The following is a 24,599-nucleotide window of genomic DNA, read 5'->3' on the forward strand; positions in this document are numbered from 1 at the left end:
TTTCTATGCATGAGCTCTCGAGCTCGCTTTTTTTTTTTCTCGTCAATGTTGCAGGTCTTTCGAGAATTTCGTGAGGATCACGAGAAGCGAGACTTTGTCTCTGCCGGTGCAGCTGCCGGAGTGGCTGCTGCTTTTGGAGCACCCGTTGGTGGGTGTCCCACATTTAGCCCCATCTTTTGATTGATCTATTGAAGCAAGTATTTTGATCTGCAGCATTTAGCAATGTGAGATGTTCAGTGACATACACCAGTTGTTGTTATAAGTTTACTCTTGCACATATCACTATTATTTTACTTTTTGAAATATTTGGAATTCCTGAAGAGAAATACAGTCAACACCTCATTGGCAGTGGCCTCCTTCAGATTTTCAATGTGCTTCACTGCACTTTCATGCAGATAAAGCAGAGCTCACAATCTGCGGACTGGAACTCGGGACGCTTGGGTGTGGTGATAGAAGATGTTGCGTATTCTTGCGAGTTTTGATCTATGGCTTTGAAGAGAGGCAGTAAAAGAATACGATATTTACTCACATAATAGGCTCTCTTTTTTTCCCAGAAAATCCAGCTTCAAGTACGGGCTGCACCTATTACGTGGGGCAAAATTTCAAAAAATTTTATTCACGACTACAGCATAAACAGTTGATAATGTATATGTCGCCGATGTCATGAATATCTACACTACAGCCAAAACAATGTTCTTCATAGGCTACATTAGCGCAAGATGTGTTGAGCATGCAATCTCATGTGTCCAAAAATCGAGACATGTAATGCGGTGTATTCAAATCTCCAAAAAGTATAACATTGAAAGATCTGCATTGCCAATGGAATGAATGCGAAAGGGCAGTGGGGAACCTACAAAATGAAAGCGGCATCGCGGGAGTTTGCTGATTATGCTTCAGGCCATCTCGTTTATGTACATTATTAAGACCCAAATACTGTGTGCTGAACAGTACTGGTCGTTCAATTTCACAGGCTTGCTTCCAGATCCAAGACATTGCAGTCGAATCGCAAACCACCATTTGATTGTTACAAGCAGCACCCAAGCCCCTTTTCCTTCGAGTACAACCAGCGAAAAGAGTTACTATGACTCCGTACAAAACCGCAGCTTTGAATGCCCTCCACCGCCACCGAAAAGCAACCAACGCTGATTAAGCCTAGACTATAGTGCGGCATGTTGTCGGGTGAAGTTTGTACTAGACATCATGAAGGTTGAGTGTTGAAAATATCGCACTCAAGTACTGATCTAAAAGCATCGCGCGTGATACGACATTTAGGTACGCGGTCAAGAAATAAACAGCGACAGAAGTCCACCGAGCTTTGCGTAGCGGCAGTAAAGATGAAACCTCGCGTCAAAAAGTATTAAAAAATGCTTTTAAATTTGCAAACATGGTAGCAAATGTGATAATGGCGACGCTCTTCTCCACAGAAAATTCAATGCGCACTTGACAAGGGTGCAATCGTGCTTTCCATGCGGAGTTCGCACATGGCCGCTAAGTGGCTGTAGCCACGCTAGCGCAAAGGTCACTTTGACACCCTGGCAACCACCCTTTTCCACTCAGGGAGTTCACGGAGCTGGCACAGTGCTGCCGCAGTCTTTTTTCTTTTCTTTTTGCTCGCTCCTGTTAATGTAGAGGGTGTTGAAATGCAACTGTGCAGATACAGTATAGAACTACTGATCATGGCCAAGTTAGGGGCATGCCTATTATGCGCGGAAATAAAAAAAATCTGATTTCTCACGACCAAACTGGGGTGGGCCTATTATGCTAGTAAATATGGTAGCTGCGATGTAGGAAGCGTTCGAGGTCACCAACTGCTGGGAACAGAAGGCTCAAAACAAACAAACATTTATTTGTCCGATGACTAAGCTGATGTCACAGCCATAATTTTTTAGCCTTTCTGTCTCTTTGTCTTTCACGGTCACGAAGTGCATTGTCCACTACTTTCCAGAACCCTCCTTTTGCCGCAAAAAAGCTGCTTCAAAACAGTATTATTCCTGCTGCTTGTTCCGCCCTAAAAAACTGAAGCCCGCTTACACTTGTGACGCTGTCACCAGACGGTGCCTGCAGCGTTTCTTCAGGAGCTGCCAATTATATTGACACAAAAGTGTTCTGGAAACTACCTAATTAACTGACATGTTTAAAGATAGGCTTGCACTGTTTATCACAACTAATGCCATCACACCTTATTTCCGTCTGTATGACTTGCATTTAGTGGTAGCCCTCCACACTTTTGATTGCAGCTGCATGTATGAAGGAAAAGACAAATAAACAACACTTGTGATCAGCGCAACATAATGTGTTGTTGACTTTTGCTGCCTGTAAGCCAAGCTTGCTGAAACACGATTGTTCTGCACGCGCAGTAATTGTGGTTCTGCAAAGGTCCTCACTACATTTTACTTATTGTAGGTGGTGTCCTGTTCAGCTTGGAAGAAGGTGCCAGCTTTTGGAACCAGTCTTTAACATGGAGGATTGTATGTTCATTTGTTTCATCTCAACATTTCCATTTATTTTCCAGTGAATGAATAATTTTCAGAAAAATAACTTGTCATAGTGACAGGAAACTTTAATCTGATTCAATTTTTTTCTTTGCATGAAAATTGTCTAATGGAACAAAATGTTAAAATATCTAAACCCATTAAGGGCTGCATTTAGAGCAGTGCAGAAACCAGTTCAGCGGTGGTGTGATTCGTCGAAAAATTTCTCTCTGCATCGATTGGTTTCACACCTACTTCTACTGCTCCAGCCAATCGCAACGCGTGGTCGTATTTGTGCTATTTATCACTAAGCTCTGCAAATGGCAGCTTCTGCTCATAATTCAAAGCCACGAATATGCCCCAGAATGTCCAGAAGTGTTGTTTTCTTCCTCCATGCATCTCCTTGGGTCTATAGCACGGTGACAAGTCGGTGGTGAAAAGCTTGATAAAATAGTTCATAAGGTCAGCTACTTTGTTGCACTGAATGGAAATTACAGTTACTAAACGAATCAAAAGGAACAGTTTTTGACGTTTTGGAACCTTAACAGGTTATTTGGATACAATGCAGCTGGTGTAACAACAGTTTGCTGTTTTGCTTGTAGGAATCGTAATTTTTGATAGGTGTAACAATTTTATTTTATTTATTTAATACCTACTGTGGACACAAGGTCCATAGAGGGTGGGTATCAAAAAGTAAAACAATCTAAAAAAAGATAAAAAATATTCTGAAAATATTCTAAAAAAAGTAATAAAGTAAACGATCAAAAAGTAAAATAATCTTGCTAGTTTGAAATATACAGTTTTTAGCATACATTTTTAAGTAAGCTACATTATGTAATACAAGTGTGCGAAACAAATGATACAGTGTGTTAGTTGTTCTATTCATTAATAGTGAGCGGAAAAAAAGAATGTTTGAATCGGTCAGTTCAGGCAAAATAAGGTGTTGAGCATTTGGGTGATGTCGGCAAGTAGGCCTTATCAATAGTGGACTCAATATCTGCGGGATCGAGTGTGAGATTATTACTAAGTAGCTATGACAGAAAATCAAGCCGCAGTTTTCGACCTGATTCAAGACTGGGGATATCATTTGACTGCATCAGTTGAGTTGGTGAGTCGAAAGTAGAAAAACCTATTGTAAACAAGTCGAATGGCCTGTCTTTGGATTCGTTCAAGGTTTTTTATGTTACATTGTGTGTCCTGTTCTCGAGCTTCGGTTGAATTAAGTAATAATACGCAAGAAGTTTAACACTGTGTAGCTGCATAAAAATGGCATGCTCACAACACCAGCAGAAAAAATTGTGTAGTACCAGTTCGTGAAGCTAGGAACAACTTCACGGTGATGTTACCTAGCAACATGAGAGATGCTACAGATACATGACAAAAGAACTATCATCCTGAAGCACCTTGGTGCATGCATGGGATGTAAAAATGGCGAAGATATAGAGACAAGGACTGAGGAAGAGACAACACAGGTGCTGAATGTGTCGTCTCTTCTTCAGTTCCTGTTTCTATTTTTTCGCTATTTTTACATCCTAAGCACGAACCCTCATCTAGCCCAACTTTCTGTTCTAATGATGGTGCAACTCAGTGAATCTTGCCTCTGGACTCGATTACACTGTGATCAACCATAAAACTCCGAGCAGGCTCCCACCTAGCCTTAAGCAGGTCGAAATTGCCAGCTATATGGAAGGGGGAGGAGGACGCTTTCCAGGAACAGTGCCAGAATTCAAGATGGCATGGCAAAGTTTTACCTCCTGAAAAAAACAAGAGTGCTTGAGGACTCGCTAAAATGAGCAACCATCTGGCCCTCATTAGTGTCGCAGCACAATGCAACGACAATGCATAAACATAAGAAACACAAAGGTAGTGCAATCGGATCAGGGAGGCGTGGCATGGAGAGACCTCCAATAAAGAGCACATGCAAGTGCAACAGGTCTGGGCAACAGACAAAAATCTCAGAGGTTTTACTTTCTCTAAATATGTGTGTCGTAGGTACCATGTTCATACTCGTTTTGAAGGCTATGCGTTTGCTTACTACATATAGAAGCCATCATGGGCATTGTGTGCCCAGTTCTGGGTGCGTTCATTATGTCAGGGAAAAAAAATCAGTTTGACAACTAATTTCAGGTGCAGGTGCTTAGAGATTCGGCTGCTAAGTAGATTGGACTGGATTTAAGCAGGCCATTGTTGTCTGAATGTAGTTTGGGATGGGGGAGGGGGTGTTCCCGTAAGAATGCACAAATATAGTTTATCAATGAAGTTGCAGGGAGTGCTGGCTTGGAATTTTACGATAGATGTTCAGTGTTGTAGTGTGAGTGTACCATTATGGTTACTGCAATTGTACTGCACCTTATTTCGCTGTTGGGGAGCGACAAAGAATCATTAAAATTTGGGCGTGTTTGTACTTGAACATAGCGGTAATTAGAGTGCATAAGCATATAAGATACGAGTGACAGAGTTTCACTGATGAGCCATGGTCTGTGTAACCCTGTCTCTTGCTTCTTGTATGCTTACATACGCTTATTACAGCTAAGTGTTTAGAACTTGACTGCGACCTTGTTGGAACATGCTGCTAGGTCAAGCTGGGCGAGCAGGTCGCGCATGTTTGTTAAGCCACACGCGGCCCAAACAACTGAACTTTTATTTCCTTTGAAATGCATGAAGAAAATTTACGTGGTTCCTCATGTTTGCGCTTCTGGCATACGGGCATAGAAGTGTTGTTTCACGGCACTACAACCTCATGGCCTTGGGATTGAAAGCTGGCCGTGGCGGCCATAGTTCATAAGAGGCTAACATGCTAGAGGCCCATGTACTTAGACTTAGGGTCACGTTAAACAACACCAGGTTATCAGAAATTCTGGAACCCCGCCGCGGTGGTCTAGTGACCAAGGTACTTGGCTGCTGACCCGCAGGTCGCGGGATCGAATCACGGCTGAATTTTCAATGGAGGCGAAAATGCTATAGGCCCGTGTGCTCAGATTTGGGTGCACGTTAAAGAACCCCAGGTGGTCGAAATTTTCGGAGCTTTCCACTACGGCGTTTCTCATAATCATACGGTGGTTTTGGGACGTTAAACCCCACAAATCTATCAGAAATTCTGGAGCCCTCTACTACTGCATGCCTCATAATTATCTTGTGGTTTTGGAATCAGAAACCTTGAAAAATTATATGAGTGTTGTGACAGCCTTGTTCAAATTGTTGTTTCACGTTTCAGTTCTTCTGCTCGACCATATCCGCCTTCTCATTGAGCGTCATCCTGAGTGCCTTCCACGGACACGCCGGGGAGCTGTCCTTCTCGGGCCTGGTCAACTTTGGAGAGTTCGATGTGAGTGAGGCCTAGCCGCTATAGTGTCTCGGTTAACGGAAACTGCCTAAATGCTGTCACATGTGTTATGAACAACAAAAATCAATCAACCAATCAACTAGAATTGCTGCCAAAATGTTTGTTGCTATTTTGTGTCATTTTGTACTTCAATGCAATGAAAGCTTTTGAATAGAGATTAATGTTTTTGTATTTCCTTGAAAAAACGGTGCTGTTAGTCATGCTGAGCTTTTTTACGAGGACCAGCATTGGCAGTGCAAGCACTAAAGGATTTGTTTTACAGGAAAAAAGAAAAAAAGTGTTAAAAAGCAATATTATGTAGTGTAGTGCTCTACCCATAGCCGTCTTTTTTCTTAGTAACCTACACTCCAGGTAAGAAAACGTGCTCTTTCAATTCTTCCAGATTCTGTATAATGCAACTGTGCTGTCCTTTAATTTAAGTTGTCTTTTTTTTCCGCTGTTGATCAGGCTCACCTTTGGTGTGCAAGTTAGTGCATCTGTTTTCCGAGAACAATGAGACACATCTTGAACAAAGTTTTGCCTAGTTGATTGCCTTTCACTACACAGTAGGAAATGAGTCCCTTTTCTTTTCTATAGGATGTTCAGTGGAGCATCATAGAACTACCCATCTACATTGTCATGGGCGCAATCGGTGAGTATTTTGGCTCGACGAATGAATACGCAGTGCTGGGGATAGTTACGATGTAGCGCTTGTGATACTCTCAAACCTCGATATAGCGAACCCGGATATAACAACATATCAGCTATGACACTGTGAATGAAAAAAAACAGTCCTGCAATAGATATAGTGTTAATAACATACCTTTATAACAAATTTTTTGATATCATGCACTTATTTTTACGTAATATGCAACTTTATTATAATTAGGTTTGAGTTACTGATTTGGTAAGAATAGCAGTAGTCACTTTGCAAAAGTCATGCTTTTGTGTTTGTTAATTGCTGTTCCTAACTCTAGTGTATTGATGGTGATGTAATAGAAATGAATTGAAGCACACAAAAAGTCACCCTTACTATCGGTGGAGATCCCGCTGACAGGAAGAACTATATTTCATTCACTTTGATTCATTTTAGTTTACTTCATAATTAGAACATTATACAGCAATTAACATCCCCTTTTGCTATTTCTGGGTTAATTGTATGTTCTGTTCATTTCGTTGTGTCTAACGTGTACATTAGTTAACAAAAAATGTTTGTCTCTTGTTTTGTTCTTGCGTAAATGCAATGTTTGTGTACCCAAGATCGGAATTGTTCTTTTCATTTGCCATTTTGCCTTAATATCCTCATATTTGTTGTGTGTAGCCCCTATCTAGTTGGGCTGTTGAAATGTTAGTTTGTTTTCCACAGAAGTGCTGAGTTTTGTTCTTTCCTAGGTGGACTGTTGGGTGCCCTTTTCAATCTTGTGAACTTCAAGCTGACCGTCTTCAGAATTAGGTACTTATGCAAGCTTTGCCATTACTAATAAGAAAAGTAAGTAGGCTTTGTTGTATTAATTTTAGAAACCTACAATGTTGATGGCATTGTTTTTAACTCTTTGCAACACACAGTGTGTAAATGGGGCTAACTTTCGCCATTTCTCTGCACTAGTGGAAATAGTAGAAATATGATTAACTCTGAGATAATGATGAAATCTATATATCTATATATCTTATCTATATATTACTTCTGGGTGAAATATTTTGCTGCACACGATCACTTTGGCTAACGCTGTGCCATGTTTAGTGCAATGCCTGACAAGGGGGATTTCGGCAGGAGTTTTGCAATTTAAAATAAATTTTGGGAAGGCCACCCATCAACAGATGCATCTATGGACGGTCAATTGTAATGCATGTTTTAAAGGGTAAGTAGAGGACTTAAGGTCATCCATCGTCCCTCTAAAGAATGCTCACACGATACTTGGCAAAAGCCTTCATGTTTGCCAGATCACCTATTGCACCCTAAATATAATTGAGTAAGCATGTCAAGCGTGTTGTTCTATGCAGGTACTTGTATCGGCGGTGGATCAGGGTGCTCGAAGCCGTTGCCGTGGCCATAGTGACTGCCTCTGTTGGCTTCCTCATGATTGACATTTCGACCGACTGCCGGCCTCATCGGGACGACTTTTACGATAATGCTCTGCAGGTGGGCCGTAATGTCATTCATTTTCTGTACCACTCCAGATGAACGCATCATAGCAGTTAAGCTATCTTGCTGCCTGAAAAGATTGCACGGGGCTTATCTGGTGAAAAATATGGCATCTTTCACTATGGTGTTTCCCACAGCCCAAGTCTTGCTTTGGCAACGTTAAACCCAGTTGATTGTTCAGCCGTACTGCTACTCAACACTGCTACAAGGCTTTGTGTTCCCAAATCGCGGTATTGTTTGCTCAGTACTGCTTCCTTGGCTTAATTTGTTCACTGTCAGACAGAGGGCATTCCTAGGGATCTCCAGTAGCTCCTACTTATCTGCTGAGACCAGCCAAATTAGTGCTCTTTTTCATATGTCACTTTGTTCACTGCCTTTTGCTTAATCCTTATACGTCTTGCTATTTGTCACAACATACTGTATTTCTTGTGCATAAGCGATGCCCTCAATTACAAACCACGGAAACATTAAATTTAAAAAACAAGAAGGAAGAAAATTCCAGTGTAATATTGCTGTGTAAGCCAGCTTCTTTGCACTACCGTGAAGACAACTAAGCACAAACTTTTATGTGACTTCCACCCCTGCCTTAGCTCCGAAGTATCTGTTCATTTTGCATGTGTGTTGTGTACGAGAGAGTATAGTATACCCGCTCTGTGCAGCACATGCCCCTGATATTTCTTACACTTGTGCGACACGAAACAAAAATATAATTTTTCCCATACTAGTAAATTAAGGCGCGTTGCCGGGCTAGTTGGTTGAGATTCATCATTTTCACTGGTATAGCGCACCACGACAAGGACACACACAAAGGAGAGATTCACACACACACAGCGCTAACTTGTAACTAATGTTTTATTTGCGATCACACACGCTGTTTATACAACAGTAGACCGATAAAACCTGGATAATGTCACGTCAAGAATACAGCACAGCCCATGCACGTGTCATCACCGATAGCGACAATCTACACTAGCCCGTCAAAGTGAAGATTCCAGATACTTCTTTTCTTTAGATGATAATGCTATGGAAGCCACACTCACGCATTTTTCTTTCAATTTGTCTATTTCAAAAGCTTCAACAATTTCACGTGTGGTTCTGTCACGGGCCTTAAAGAGTATACGGGTGTTTTGGAACATAGGGACGCAACCGCACCTCTGACAGTGAAGGGCCAAATGACCACATACAGCTCTTTCTACATTGTACTTGTGCTTCTTTAGCCTTTCATTCACACACCTTTCAGATTGGCCTATGTATTCGCAACCGCAAGTCAAAGGAGTGCTATAGACAACACCACAACAACAATTCACAAATTTCTCCCAGTGCTTAATCTTACAATCCTGTTTCCCGCTACTTCCTGCATTGACCATTTTGCACATTCCTTGCGGGTGCGGATGTAGTGTTTTCTGCTCCCGAAAAGTTGCAAGGAATGTGCAGAAAGGTCAATGCAGGAAGTAGCGGGAAACAGGATTGTAAGATTAAGCACTGGGAGAAATTTGTGAATTGTTGTTGTGGTGTTGTCTATAGCACTCCTTTGACTTGCGGTTGCGAATACATAGGCCAATCTGAAAGGTGTGTGAATGAAAGGCTAAAGAAGCACAAGTACAATGTAGAAAGAGCTGTATGTGGTCATTTGGCCCTTCACTGTCAGAGGTGCGGTTGCGTCCCTATGTTCCAAAACACCCGTATACTCTTTAAGGCCCGTGACAGAACCACACGTGAAATTGTTGAAGCTTTTGAAATAGACAAATTGAAAGAAAAATGCGTGAGTGTGGCTTCCATAGCATTATCATCTAAAGAAAAGAAGTATCTGGAATCTTCACTTTAACGGGCTAGTGTAGATTATCGCTATTGGTGATGACACGTGCATGGGCTGTGCTGTATTCTTGACGTGACATTATCCAGGTTTTATCGGTCTACTGTTGTATAAACAGCGTGTGTGATCGCAAATAAAACATTAGTTGCAAGTTAGCGCTGTGTGTGTGTGCATCTCTCCTTTGTGTGTGTCCTTGTCGTGGTGCGCTATACCAGTGAAAATGAAAAATGATTGTAAATTAAGCTTTCACAGTTTCGTAGTCTCCACAGTTGCCATGAAAAGACAATGAGTAAGTGTGAAAGCATGCGAACAAAAAATCGGAGTGGCAATGCCATTTCGAAATTCTTGCACCAAACGGCTTGACGTCGTAGATCCTAACGGTGTCTATACTACGTAGTTTTCATTTGGTACAAATGAAGTACATTGTCCTCTGTGGGAGCTGGAGACTTAGCACACCAAGTTTCAGAAATTTCACTGAGCCATTACCGCCAATACAAAGCAGCCTTAGAAATCCGTGACACCACATGTGGAAATTTCACTGTGAAATTAAAAAGTTAAACTTGGGTCTTAGTTTATTCTCTAATAATGAACCTATTATGGTGGAATCAACACCGTCAGATTTCTCAAAATGCAATCCATCAATATAAACTCATTCGTTGTTTCACATTAGTGTTCCCTCAAACTCCACATAATGTCTTCATTACATTTCCGGACTCCCGTGTCACACTCATGTCACCTAGATCCTGTTGCTAAAATAGTCATGTCACTGTCTTGTGGTAGCATGGTGTCTCATTGCATTGCTGCTATCTTATGGCTATTGCAGTTCAACTGCTCTGACGGCCGGTATAGTGCGCTGGGAGAAATCTGGTTCCAGACACCGGAAGCAAGTGTTCGCAGCCTTTTTCACAGACCTGAAGGTAAGGGGTTCTTTAGCGTGCTTAGTTTTATGCGCATGTTAACTAGAGTGTGTGCATTATAGTAGTGTTGTCATCAATAGTAATGTGCAACAGTATTGGAAGAGAACCGTGCTTTTTAATAGGTAGCCAGGTGTTACAAGTTGTAAAGGAATAACGTACGTCTATTGAGGACAAGTATTAACCGTGAAGCTAAAGCACAAAATTGAAGCAACTGGAAAAATAACGATGGATATGTGGGCTTGTTGGCAGGGGGCCATTTTATTAAAGGGACACTAAAGTCAAATAACAATTTACATCAGAGGGAAAGCTCAACGTATGAAAACATCTAAAACAACAATATTATCGACAGCTGTACTCTACCTACTAAAAAATTATTGTAAGTGCATGAGAACACATGTGCTGTGTGTAGGACATTTGCAAAGTGATGCCAATGATGTCAGGCTTGCCGCATACAATTAATCAATAGTATTCGAACTAGCTGCACTAAATAAAAGAACCTTCTGTGCATCAAAAGACATAATAAAATGCTGCTTGTTCATGTAAAAAAGAACTGCCGGACGTTACTATGGAGAACGGCGTGAGCGCTTCAAAAGTTCAATTTTCGCCTGGTTAAACTAGAGAGGTCGTGCCATTTAGAGGGGCCCAGTTGAACAAAGCACGCTTGCCATCTCGGAGGCCATGGAAGGAAATTGTTCAATGCCCCATGTTGCTGCTGTGGCTCCCGCTACTTTCGTTCTGCTGCTACTAGTATTGGCGGCCACGCAGTAAAGTGGGGCAACGTTTTATACAGCAACACTGTCTTGAAATGTTTCACTTGAGATGTGATAACGCGATGCGGACCATTAAAATGTGATTTGATTTCGAAATCAGTGCTTTCTTGGCGCAAGAGTAGCACTGTGAGGTTTCTAGATAGCTATTTCAGCAATCAACATCGACTTAATGTTTGTCTTTAGTGTCCCTTTAAGCTTCGTCGTAGTGAGGCAAATGACATTGGCACGAGAAAGAAACATACGGCGACACACAATGCTGACTTGTATCACACACACACACACACTAATTACCATTTTGCAGTAGTATTTTGCTGCTCACAGTGACATGTCAAGTGCATTTCATTGCATCACACAACCAACCTCTGAACCATGAATTCCTTTTTGAATTAACTAATCAATTAAACAGAGAATTCACTTTGTATACAGATGTCGCAACTCTTTCTCAGGTAACCAAAATCGATGCGTTGCTGGCACATGTGTCACCAAGTGTGGTATATGTTGGCCTAGTGCTAGTGAGTCGAGTGGGGATTCTTCCAATGTTCCATATCAGAATCTGGTTCGTTGGATGTCATTCGTCAGATGAGGATTTACTTACGAGTTCAGACTCCAATGATGATGAAAGAGCGACATCTCAAAAGCGTGAGCGGTGAGATGATCCGGTCTGGATCGAAGGTTACTATTCTCCAATTTTTAGTGCTCGGGGAAAGATATTTTTTTTACCTGAAAACTAATTTGTTGAGCTCATTTTTGTATGCCTGTGGGGTATGTTTAACACAATGCAGAATTTTTCTCTATCAAAAATTCTAGGAGTGATTTTTGAGGTTTTGCTTGATGTTATCATGAAAAACCATGTTATGTGACAACAAAAATGAGGTTTTTTTTGTCACCTTACAGTCATGCAAAAATATTTGAGACAATTTTTTCCTTAAATAGAATCATTTGAAGAACTTAGTATTTCAGCAATAAAATAATTACACATCTTTTTTTTTACTGCATTTCGCAAAACGAATCCCGCTATCTCCACAAAGTGAAAGATGATGGGAGAGCTTGCTTGGAACTGATAGGGAGAACCCATTAATCTTACATACAAGTCGTCTACTATTATACAGAGATGTGACATGTTATTGGAATGATTGTATATACACTTATATGCACAGTAGTTTATTATTTACATATTGATGCAATTATATACAAGGATAGCATTACTGATTACAAAGCTGTGGGACGCGTTTTCCTTTGAAAATTATAATTTTTCGGTTGGTGAAGTATGTGGCAAGGGGATCTTAAATTGGAGGTTGCAGTTGAAAGTTGGAAAAGGCAGTGTCGATACAGGTCCTGAGTCAAAATTTTCTTGCCGCCGCTTGCATGCTGTCTCTGCTTCGCGGGCTCTCACTTCGTGGTCCGCCTGTCGACGAGCCTTCTTTGAAGCACAAAGTGCGCATAATGCCTTACAGAGGTCTAGGGGGTGCCTCGCTCATCAGCAGAATGACGAATGGCATAGTGGGTTCTTCCCTACTTCATGAAAGTTACGGTGGGCAAGCAGTGGGTACATTGCACAAAGAACTAGCTTACTCAAGAAGTGAATTAGTTTAAAAAGAAAGGCACCGTCCAATTCATGGCCTATCCCTCTAGATTAGTTGCACCAAGTTGTTGAGGAACCAACCAACCAACCATCATACATGCCAAGGGCCCTCCTAAAATTCGACCCTCAGAGGTTTAATGGGAATTCACTCTACGCAGCACCTGTGTCTTGCAAACTGTTTGCTTGTTCTCTTCAGGCACATGGACAGCACTGACTCTGCTGGCGTTCTTCATGGTGTACTTCTTACTGAGCTGCTGGACGTACGGGCTGAGTGTCTCCAGTGGAGTGTTCATCCCTACGCTCCTGGTGGGCGCAGTCTGGGGCCGCCTGCTTGGAATTGGCGTTCGCAACATGTTCCCGACAAGTGTCAGTGATTTTGTTATGCCATATCATTAGCCAGCTGCAATAGTCAATGAACACATTCCTTGAAGGTGTGTTTTCTGATAGAATCGTGTTTGTACAGCACACTCAGTGCTAAACAGTGTGCGGAGCTCTGTTTCCTTATTCATGAACCCTTTATCATTCGCTCTCACAATAACATCCTGGGGAAAGTCTTTTATTGGTAGCCCTTTTCTTTTGAAGATCATATGAGGGGGCAGCCTTTTCCATCGTCTGTGCACGCAAGCATCACTGTAAACCGCGAATGCTCGTTGCCAGTTGTCAAGAGCTTCACTTGCTTGGATCCTTTAGCGATCACAGTCCGGTTCAAAGTCATATCGAACCAGATCGGAGTTTCATCAGCGTTGCCCATGTGCGCCATCATGTAGCAATGCTGTCGACAAAGCGCCTGATGCTCTACCAGCTTATCAAAAACTTCGGGGCAGCTCTTGGCACACGAAGTAAGCCACCACTGTGCAAAAGCCTTCCATTTCATAAATAGGCACACCCAAGATGGCAAGCTTGTGAATTGCACCCTCGTGAGCCTAGAGTCACGCGCTATCTCAATAGCCCTCGCGCGGGTGCACTCCGCTGTCACGGGTAGCAACCTTGCATGTAGCTCGCGGACGAATGCTGGGAGTAGCGTTTCCAGTTCAGGATGCACTCCAGTCCGTCCAAGAAATGAAGTTTTTTTGTTGTTGTTGCTGTAGGATGTGATGCGCTGCTTTTGGCTCCTCCGGTATCGGATGCTTTTTTCCGATGCACCGAATTCCCATTGTGCCGCCAGGTTGCCGTGCGCTTCAGCTTACTCGATAACATTTTTCTTAAAGCCAATCGTAAACTGCTGTCGACTACCACCAATTTCTGAAGGAAACAGAAAAAAGAAAACAGCAGACTGACAAAGAAAAACAAAGAAAAATGGCGTTGCTAGTACGTCGTAGGCCTTGCCTAGCCTTGCCCAACGGCGCCGCTGCTGATGCTCATGGTGGCTTTTGACTTCAACTGCCCATTGTTGCGAGTCTTCCACATTTATTTCTGACAATGACTGGTATATAAAACAAGAGTTGACTTTTCATCGCGTTAAAAAAAATTGGCCTATATTTCATAATAGCATGTAAAAACCTCATTCAGCCATTCAATTAGGGCAGCAACATCATGAATGAATATGTATGTGTGTGTGTATCTGCATATACGCACACAATGAGCAGCAGCATAGAAAGTCAACAAAAATTTGTGACAATAAACTGAAATCTGGGACAGTACGTAGCACTTTTTTCTCTTTGCTCTGTGAACTTGGCACTTGTGCTCCAATCCCCCCATTGTGCTCTTTTCATTGCGACCGCAGACGTGGGTGAATCCTGGCAAGTTTGCCCTGATAGGAGCAGCAGCTACCTTGGGAGGCGTGGTCCGCATGACGCTAAGTCTGAGCGTCATCCTGATCGAGGCGACGCGCAACATCACTTTTGCCTTACCCATCATGATCGCCCTGACGGTGGCCAAATGGGTGGGCGACTTCTTCTCTGAGGTTAGTTCACTCAAAGAATCGATCAGTCAGTCAGTCAAGGGAAGTTGTTGTTTTCTCTGAGGTATTTGTTATTTGTCCTTGAGAAATATAGGTGTGACATCAGAAAAAGCCAGAAAAGCTGTATGACGAGGCTCGAGCCTACGTATAGAGTACAGCAGCACATGAGTATGGTACAAAATGATACTGGGAACCATTAGTGTACTGCGCGAAAAACGGACGGAAACACGAAGTAAAGATAAAGCAGAGACGAGTGCAGACTATCAACTGAAGCTTTATTGCAAGACCGAGGCAATATATAAAGGAAAGAATAAAAAGCAAGGGAGGGAAAAGGGGGAGGAGAAAAAGGCATGAGGGGCCAAATCAACAAAAACCTTGGCAACATCAGGAAAGCACGCTTGTCATGCTAAACCTAGATAGGTTAACTCCTTATCGTGTATGGTCACAGAGGGAACACTGACGCACAACTCGGACATCTTGCAAATATGCGCAGCCTCAATAATCTCGCACACTTTTTGGTTTTTATGCCGAAACAGCACAGAAGTGTCATCAAAGAGCGGCATGCAGCCACATTCCCTACAGTGAGCTGCTAAATGAAGGCTGGAGTGGCCTTTCAGAGAATTAAAATGTTCTCGAAGTCCAACATTTATACAGTGACCTGTCTGACCCACGTATACACGATTGCATGTCAAAGGTATGGAGTAGACAACACCGGTGATACACGATACCAACTTGCCCAACTAGCCCTTCTTCTGAGATTGGGAAGGAAAATGTTCAATATATCAATGTGGGTGCAAGATTCGAGCCCACAACCTCTGAAGGTTCATCAGTCCATCGCAGTGGAGGATGCTTTTTAGTCCGCTTTAATTCATTCCGACGTATGTCATAATTACTGCACCAAAAAACTGCTAATAGTGTTCCCTATGCCTTCTTTGGCCTGATTATCTGTTGCATTCATTTGGTTGACTGCACAATGCATGAATAGGAGAAAGGCACGATGATAACTTCTGGTTACCTAACTTGATCTGCTTTAATTTTGATTTTGATTTGCTCTTTTTCTAGGGTCTTTATGACATCCATCTTCAGTTGGCTGGCGTTCCGTTTTTGGGGTGGGAGGCTCCTTCACGCTCGAGCAACATCTCGGCCAGGCAAGCTGCTTATTTTGCTCTCACTTATTTTGCTTATTTTGCTCTCAACTACAGTCTCAACCTGTTGAACCTGTGTACAGTATTATCTCATTAAATGAATACATATTGTTACGTAAAATGAGACGGGACGTGACTATTTGGCAGTGTATTTACACCGATAAAATCGGAGCGCAGCACACAAAGCGAGCAAACCAGTCCTCTTCGTCGTCTTCTGATCACAGAATGGTTCACCCTTCATGCGGTATAGCTACGTAGCAATATTAAACCTCGATATAACTAATGCAGATATAACAAAATATCAGTTATAACAAAGTAAATGAAAAATATGTAGTCTTGCAATAGATACAGTGTTAGAAATATACCTTTATAGGAAATATTCTGATATAACAAACTTATTTTCATGTAAGATGCAACTTTGTTATACAGTCGAGCCTCGATATATCGAACACGGATATATCGAATTATTGTCTATATAAAACGCTGGAAATCACGTGCATTTTTAATTCTTTATTTCAAACGATGTTTGACGCCTAATAGATATACAGTAAAATCTCGTTAATTTGACCCCCAATAATTCATAATTTCAGTTAATTCAGCCATGGGGTCTGGTCCCGTCCAAAATTTACATTGTTCTATGACTGAAAACTCATTAATTTGGACAAATTTGGTGGCGCTTCGGTTAATTAAACGCCCAACCGCGGTCAAGTCACGACGGGGAAGCAGCAGCAGGTTCTGTCGGCCAAATCGATGGTGTACCTAAATAATTTTAGGATCGGATTGCGAACTTTGGAATCAAGTTGCGGCCTCTAAGATTCAAAACTTCGTCCACAGGTAGTACATCCCCCCCCCCCCCCCCAAAAAAAAAAACACACACACACATGGTGGTTTGAACTTCCAAAATGGATGACTGTGCATCGCTACTGTCATAAGCAACGGGCAACCCATGAATTTGCCTTTCCTTTTTTCTTGCGTGATGGTTGAGTTGGATTGCTCACCTCTAGTGTGCTTTAAATTATTTATCTGTATGTGATCAGTGCCATTTGCAATCTTACTGTTTGCTGTTTTTTGAAAAGTTTGCAGTTTTTTATTTCGTTTTTATCACCGTGCATCTTTGTGTGTGGGTGTGTTTGTGTTGTCTACATCATGCGCGCGCGCATGACCATCGTGCGAGCGACGCCGGGATGGCTTCCCCTCCGTCTACTGCGGCCCCAACCGCACCATCTCACGCAGAGAAGAGGGCAAGGTACGAAGCAAAGGATTTGGCTGTGAAGATGAAAATATTGAAGGCGTTGCAAGTGGGAGCGTCTCGAAAAGAAGTGATAGAAAAGTTCAATGTGAAGAAAAGCACGCTGAGCACTTAGGTGAAGGACGAAGAGCAGATTATGCAAGCGTATGACGGGGACATGTTTGGCGACCAAAGCAAGAGGCTTCGAACGGCAGCACATCCCAAGCTAGAAGGAGCGCTGTTGCACTGGATTGCCATTTCGCACGATGCGCGTTTGCCCTTGAGCGGCCCCCTTATCTGCGCACAAGCAGAGAAGTTCGCGATGGCCATGAACATTGACTCCTTCAGTGTGTCGGAAGGCTGGTTCGACAGCTTCAAGAAGCAACACGAGCTGGTGGTCCGCAACAGGTGTGGTGAAAGAGGTGCAGTTGACGAAAGTGTTGTGTAGGACTGGCGGTCTGTGCTATCCATGCGCCTTTCTACCTACGAGCCGTGCAACATTTTCAACGCTGATGAGACAGCGCTGTTCTATAAGGCTCTTCCTGACAAGGCAATCGTGTTTAAGGGGGACCCGTGCGTCGGTGGAAAACGAAGTAATGAGCGTGTGACAGTTCTTCTGGCTGCTAACATGACCGGCACAGAGCGACTGCCACTCCTGGTGATAGGGAAGGCTGCGAAGCCAAGATGTTTTAAAAATATTAAGCAGCTGCTTGTCGACTACCGGTTCAACAGAACGGCTTGGATGACTGTCGAACTCTTTCAAGCCTGGCTGCGTCAGCTCGACCGCCGCTTTGCGGCCAAGGCTCGGAAGGTGTTGTTCATGCTAGACAACTGTAGTGCGCACACGAAAGTGTCCGGGCTCAAGAAAATTGAACTGCGATTCTTGCCTCTGAACACAACGGCTTCCCTGCAGCGGATGGACCAGGGAATCCTACAGTATGTGAAAAGCAGCTATCGACGGCAGGTACTCGAGCGGATGTTTCTCTGCATGGAGTCAGGCAAGCAGTACGAAGTAAGTCTACTAAGCGCAATCCACATGGTGACATACGTGCGGAACAGCACACCGCCTGCAGTAGTCGCAAACTGCTTTTGTCATAGCGGCTTCGTGCACGACATTGCTGATCCGGTTGTGGTGGCCGATGAGGAAACCGGTGAAGAGCAAGACGGCCGCTCTGTGAGCATCATGCCAGCTGATGTGCCCCTTGGCCATTACTTCGCAATTGACAGGGATGTTGCCATGGCCGACACAGTGACCGACACCGATATCTTCGCCGAAGTCTTGGACGGCGAAGGGGAATCGGCTGACGAGGATGTAAGTGATGCTGACGAGCGTCCACGCCACACAATGACCGAGGCTTTGCATGCGTTGGCCGTTTTGGAGGACATATGCATGCTTTCCTCGGACAGTGTGCGCCGACTAAGCCACCTGCAGGAATTTCAAAATTGTGACTTTGTCGCACATTGCATCCATCAAGAAAACCGCGATCAGACTTTTTTAAGAAATAAAAATCTGATGATCTAGGAGACATTTTTCAAGTGTTTTGTTTGTACTCGCGATGATTCATACCCTCGGTTAATTTGGACATTCTCTCTGATCCCGCGAAGCCCGAATTAATGGGATTTTACTGTATCGAACTCGGCCACGCCAAACTGCCCGCGCTCTGTTGACAGGCGGCGAGCTTTTTCGCTGCACTCTTGAACCTAGCGGCAGCACAGTGCGCGTTTACGACCACTGCACACATCGATGGCGCCGAGAGCGCCACTTGAACGTAGCGGCGTGTGCACGCCGCATTCTTGCAGCGTCGACGGGTCGACAGACTGCACTTGTTCGACTAGCTCCTCCCCGAAGCCCTGTTGTGTTCGTGTGTGTAGAGTTAGGCTTGTCGCACGTCATGGTGTGTGTAACGATGGCTGCAAACACTAAAAAATGGACGACTCTGACTTTTGCTGCTAAACTGGAAGCAATTCAGTGCATCGAGAATGGCGAGAAGAATGTCGAGCGTCACAGAAGCGTTTGGCATACCAAGGAGCACATTGAGTACTCTGCTCAAAAATAAAGGCGACATAAAGGCCAAGGCCGCAAAGAGTCAGCACTCCGGCGCGCGGCGTGTACGGAAAACTGCCTTCGAAGATGTTGAGAAGGCACTTCACAAGTGGTTTATAGACGCAAGGTCCCGAAATATTCCTATATCGGGACCGATCTTGCAACAGAAGGCACAGAACTTTACATTCATTCTTGGCGCCGAGAATTTCAGTGGGAGCAGCGGTTGGCTCCATTGATTCAATACTTGCTTCGACATTGTTTGGAAGACGGTTTCGGGAGAGAGTGATGACGCCGATGATGAAGAAATTCAGAAGTGGCTTGATCACGAGTGGCCCAAAGTTCTCGTTAAGTATGAGCCGAACCAGATCTTCAATGCTGACGAAACAGGCCTATTCTGGCAAATGCTTTCGCGACAAACGCTGGACACTCGCGGGGACAAGTGCCACGGGGGCAAGGAAGGCAAGGCTCGTGTGACGGTCCTATTGGCTGCCAATATGGATGAAAGCACGAAGCTGGGGCCACTTGTAATTGGCAAGTTTCGAACCCCAAGGTGCATGCGGAACTGCCCCAATATTTCGGTGTGTTATGCCTGGAACAAGAAGTCGTGGATGACAAGGGATATTTTCATCAAGTGGCTAAAGGCATGGGATTCAGACCTGGCGCGTCAAGGAAAGAAGATATGTCTTATTGTCGACAACTGCACGGCACACCACACCAACGCCCAGCTGAGCCACATTGAAGTGGTATTTCTGCCGCCTAACACTACTTCCAAGCTGCAACCGTTGGATCAACCGTTGGAACCGTTGGATGCAACCGTTGGAACAAGCGTTGGCTGATCGAAATTTCGCTTGTCAAGCTCCGGATGGGCCAAGACCTGAAGATCGATCTTTTGGGCGCCGTCTAAATGCTGAAATCGTCCTGGGATAACGTCAAACAGTCGACGATAACGAACTGCTTTCAGCATGCGGGCTTCGCTGGCTGCACTGACGAGGCATCAGTGGAAGAATCGGAGGAAGCTGGGCTCGCATGTGCAGATGAAGAGAGCAAGCTCACTGAAATGTGGAGCAAGCTAGAGAGCTTTTTTGGTGCCGAGCCGCAAAGCATGTGCATCGATGACTTCGTTGAAGCTGACGGATGTGGAGATCGTCGCCGATGTTACTGCTGAGCAGCCAAATGAAAACGCTGCCGAGATGGATCCTGCAACGGCTGATGATGCCCCGCTCCCTACATCAGCTGAGGTCACAGCTGCTCTGGCCCTTGTGCGTCGCCACTGCGACGCGATTGAAGGCACCGGCTTATCACTCGTGGATCGCCTGGATTAGGTTGAGGACGCAGTCGTCAAACATGCCATTGCGAACAAAAAGCAGGCTACGCTTCTTCAGTATTTTAAGCCGACGCAATAAATGCTTTGTTTGAATCCTCAAGTGAGTACTTACTGCACCATGATTGGTTCATAAGTTGTTTTCTACAAGTTTGGGACGCATTTTTTTACCTAATTTTTTATATCGAATGCTGGATATATCGAACTATTTTGCGATCGCCGCGCTGTTCGATATATCGAGGTTCGACTGTAATGTGGTTTGAGTGTATCTCAAGTGGAACAACTGACTCCAATATTGTCATGAAGCTGTGACGTCGACGAAGGAAGAGACGACTTGTCCAAAATGAAACCCTTTATTTGGCCGAACTTGTGGCCGATAAATAGAAAGTCGGCTTACAGCAGTACATACCGGCACTGATAGCGGCCAACAGAGCGTCTGTCGTTGATCAACAACCATTGAAGAGCGTTGGCATTTATACATGTGCCGTCGAATATTCCAGCGTTATTGCTAGTGACCACGTAAGTTCCAGAGTAATCTGTAATGTTTGCGTTGCGTACGTGATCTTAATGAAATGATCTACTACAGTCCCAAAGCTTCTCGAACCTTGCAGGAGTAGTTTGTGCTGTACATTACTTGCAGTGTAATCGGGCGATAACAAAACTTGAGGAAGGAATGGGGCAATATGATTGGTTTCGCACCTGAATTCGGCACCTTTACTGATCTCTCACTAAATGTAACTCCTGTTTAAAGGAACACATTTTTATAGTTACCGTAATTACTCGAATCTAACGCGCACCTTTTTTCCGGTTAAGCGAGTTCATAAGTCGCATGCGTGTTCGAATCGAGTACGAACAAAAAAAATTACGGTCAATCTATTGCCATCGGCAAATCCAAAATGGCCGCCCCCTACGTGCGTCGGCATGGCGCGTCTGCCATTTCTGCCTATATGTTTCCCGTGTGCGGCACTTCGTACGTGTGCTGAGGAGTTCGTCATCTAGTAGTGCATTAGCATCAACGGCGTGGAAGGGCCAACTCCAAAAACTCGAGTGCACCACGATGCCGCTTTTAAAAGAAAAGTCATCGCGTGTGCAGAAATGGACGGAAATCGGGCCGCATCGCGGTCGTTCGGAGTTCCCAAAGCGTGCGTGCGGGACCGGCGGAAACAAAAGCAGAAGATAGTCGACAGCAAAGCTTCACACAAAGGCTTCAGTGGACCACAGCAGGGTCGGTTTCCGCAAATAAAGAGCTGCTCGGCGAGTATGTGCTTGAGCAGCGAGCGGCACAGCGGGCCGTGACGACAGAACTGCTCCAAGTGCGGGCTATGCAATTAGTCTTAGAAAAAGGTCTAATGCGGAGCCAGTTTAAAGCGAGCAGGGGCTGGCTAACTAACTTTATGAAGAGGAAAGGCTTTTCCCTCCGAAGGGGAACATGCATATGCGAAAAGTTTTGTGGTAGAGTACGATGAAAAGCTTCACAGTTTTCAGAGGTTCGTCCTAAACTTGCGGCGCAACAATGGCTACCTGCTTGGGCAAATCAAGAATGCCGATCAGACGCCTCTTTACTTCGACATGCCTGGCACCACAACCGTCAAGAAGAAGGGGGTGAAGCAAGTTCGCGTGCTGACATCGGTCTACGGTAAAACTACAGTGACGGCAATGCTCTGTTACACGTCAGATGGGCACAAGCTTCGCCCGTACCTCATATTTAAATGGAAGACGCTCCCGAAAGGAGTCGTTTTTTCGAGTGGTGTGATCGTACGGGCAAACGAGAAAAATGGGTGCGCGTTGCAATCGATGTCTTACGTTTTTTTTTTTTTCGCAGTGGAAATCGGGTGCGCGTTACAATCGAGGGCGTGGTAGAATCGAGTAAATACGGTACCTAAAATTTCATTTCTGCTTGCTCACAGTCTACTGTATATCGAACAGATGTAAAATAAATAATTTGATTGATTGATATGTGGGGTTTAACGTCCCAAAACCAGCTTATGATTATGAGAGACGCCGTAGTGGAGGGCTCCGGAAATTTCGACCACCTGGGGTTCTTTAACGTGCACCCAAATCTGAGCACACGGGCCTACAACATTTCCGCCTCCATCGGAAATGCAGCCGCCGCAGCCGGGATTTCATCCCGCGACCTGCGGGTCAGCAGCCGAGTACCTTAGCCACTAGACCACCGCGGCGGGGCAGTTGTAAAATAAGTGCCCATGAATATATTCTTAATGTATGCAATTCTTTATATAGGGAATCACTTGTATAATGAACTGTTTTGGAACCCCTTAAGATTCTGTTTGAATTAAAATCTTTTGGTTTTGAATTAAAATCTTTTAGATAGAATAGCTGCTTAAATGGAACTGTCTCTAAAATGATTGGTTTCAGGCTTCTATTCTGCAGCCCTGTTCACCTTTTTATTATTAGAAGCCCTGTTAAATGAAACATATGTTGCTGGTTTCTTCATTTATGTTATGCAGCATACAGATTACTGTATGCTGCATAACATATTTGTGGAGCATATCATATTTGTTGAACATAGAATGTGGTTTGTGGCTGTTTTAAGGGGGCATACTGGTCTTAGACAATTTTTGTTTATTTCTGATTCAGTGATCTTGATCAAACTGCACAGTATTATGCAGTTCTTTCTGCTGATTTTAAATATTTAATTAGTTTTCCTATAACTCATCTTGTTCCTGAGATAACTTAAGTTCACATCCTATTGTTTAAGGCCTCCATAGAAAAAAGTGCTTAATTGAAAGTAATATTTAGGATATGCCAACATAGACTTATAACTATAGATTGCAACTATGGAAGAGTTTTTTGTTTTTAGGCCTTTCTTGGTTATTTTATAGCAAAATGAACTATTCATTTTCAAAAGCAGTTGGAATTGTGTTACAATTTTGATGAGTAATTAATTAAAAGGGCTTGTGCTCTAAATTCTGCTCCAATACTTGCACTCTACACACACACAGGTTTCGATTTCAAACAAAAATTATTGTTGTGCCTGCCCTAGCTGCTGAGATATTGAGGCCTCAAAATTGAACAGTCGTACATTTACTTTTCTGAGAAAAATGGAAAAAACTGAAAACACACAGCTTCTTCAAAAAGCGACAATCATGGTGTGCACGATTTTCAATCCTCATAAAGGTGCTAATAAATTCGTAGCAGAGCTTCTAACACAGGTACAGGCAAATTATAAAGAAGCCTCGAAGTCGGTTCCCCATTTTTTTTGCAGGTTCTGCATGTTAACAGTACCGAGAATCTGGACAGTTAGAATGACATTACAAGAAAATTACCACGTCTTAGTGTGTGAAAATTTGCAGAGAGATAGAAAAATACTTGCAGAAACCAAATACGTCAATTTCAAAAAATGACTTTTTTAGTCACTTTTTGGTCCCAAAGACCAGTCTGTCCCCTTAACAAGGGCAACTGTTTGCCACAAAGCTGCATATGCTTTCTCTACCTGCATTGTCATGTGTGCCTAGTAAAGCTGTGCAAATATACAAGTTTTGAATTCGAATTGAAGGATGCCTAACCTGATCATTCAACCTAATTTTTGAGAAAATGGATATCTAAAATGTGACTAATTCCAGTGGTGCAACTTTTTTAGGGTAAGGTTGCTAGCTAATGCTAATGTCATTACAATGAGCCTTTTGTTCAAACTTTCATCACCTATTTGCTTGTCCAAAATTGAGCTCATGTTAATCATAAAGAAAATTATGTCATTTTCGTACATCATGTCCTCAGCGGGAATATACTAGGAGACTATCGAACTGCCTCGCACAAGAAATAACCAGCATACCCAGCTCAGATTTTGTGGTCAAGAGGCTCAAGAATACTGTAATGAGTGCCTGATGTTGAGAAAGCATTATTTTTTGATTTTTTGAATTACTGGAAAGAGCACAGTGTCTTATCCTGGTACTGCCAAAATTGCTTTTGTGATAGCTTCCCA

The 24,599-nt window shown here is 43.4% G+C and overlaps 1 protein-coding gene and 1 pseudogene across 2 annotated transcripts in view; both read left to right on the forward strand.

Moving 5' to 3' along the window:
• Positions 1-24,599, forward strand: part of LOC119179002 (chloride channel protein 7) — a 59,238-nt gene that overhangs the window by 14,238 nt on the left and 20,401 nt on the right. For both annotated transcript variants that reach the window (XM_075868507.1, XM_075868508.1), the window contains exons 8-17: positions 55-148; positions 2,404-2,468; positions 5,686-5,796; positions 6,391-6,445; positions 7,186-7,246; positions 7,795-7,933; positions 10,573-10,666; positions 13,215-13,384; positions 14,742-14,921; positions 15,981-16,066. In XM_075868507.1, the coding sequence (XP_075724622.1) occupies positions 55-148; positions 2,404-2,468; positions 5,686-5,796; positions 6,391-6,445; positions 7,186-7,246; positions 7,795-7,933; positions 10,573-10,666; positions 13,215-13,384; positions 14,742-14,921; positions 15,981-16,066 (1,055 nt within the window). The remainder of the gene's footprint in view (positions 1-54; positions 149-2,403; positions 2,469-5,685; positions 5,797-6,390; positions 6,446-7,185; positions 7,247-7,794; positions 7,934-10,572; positions 10,667-13,214; positions 13,385-14,741; positions 14,922-15,980; positions 16,067-24,599) is intronic.
• On the forward strand, positions 20,198-20,808 carry LOC142767233 (uncharacterized; annotated as a pseudogene).

This window comes from Rhipicephalus microplus, chromosome 7 (genome assembly GCF_043290135.1).
Source record: "Rhipicephalus microplus isolate Deutch F79 chromosome 7, USDA_Rmic, whole genome shotgun sequence".
NCBI lineage: Eukaryota > Metazoa > Arthropoda > Arachnida > Ixodida > Ixodidae > Rhipicephalus > Rhipicephalus microplus.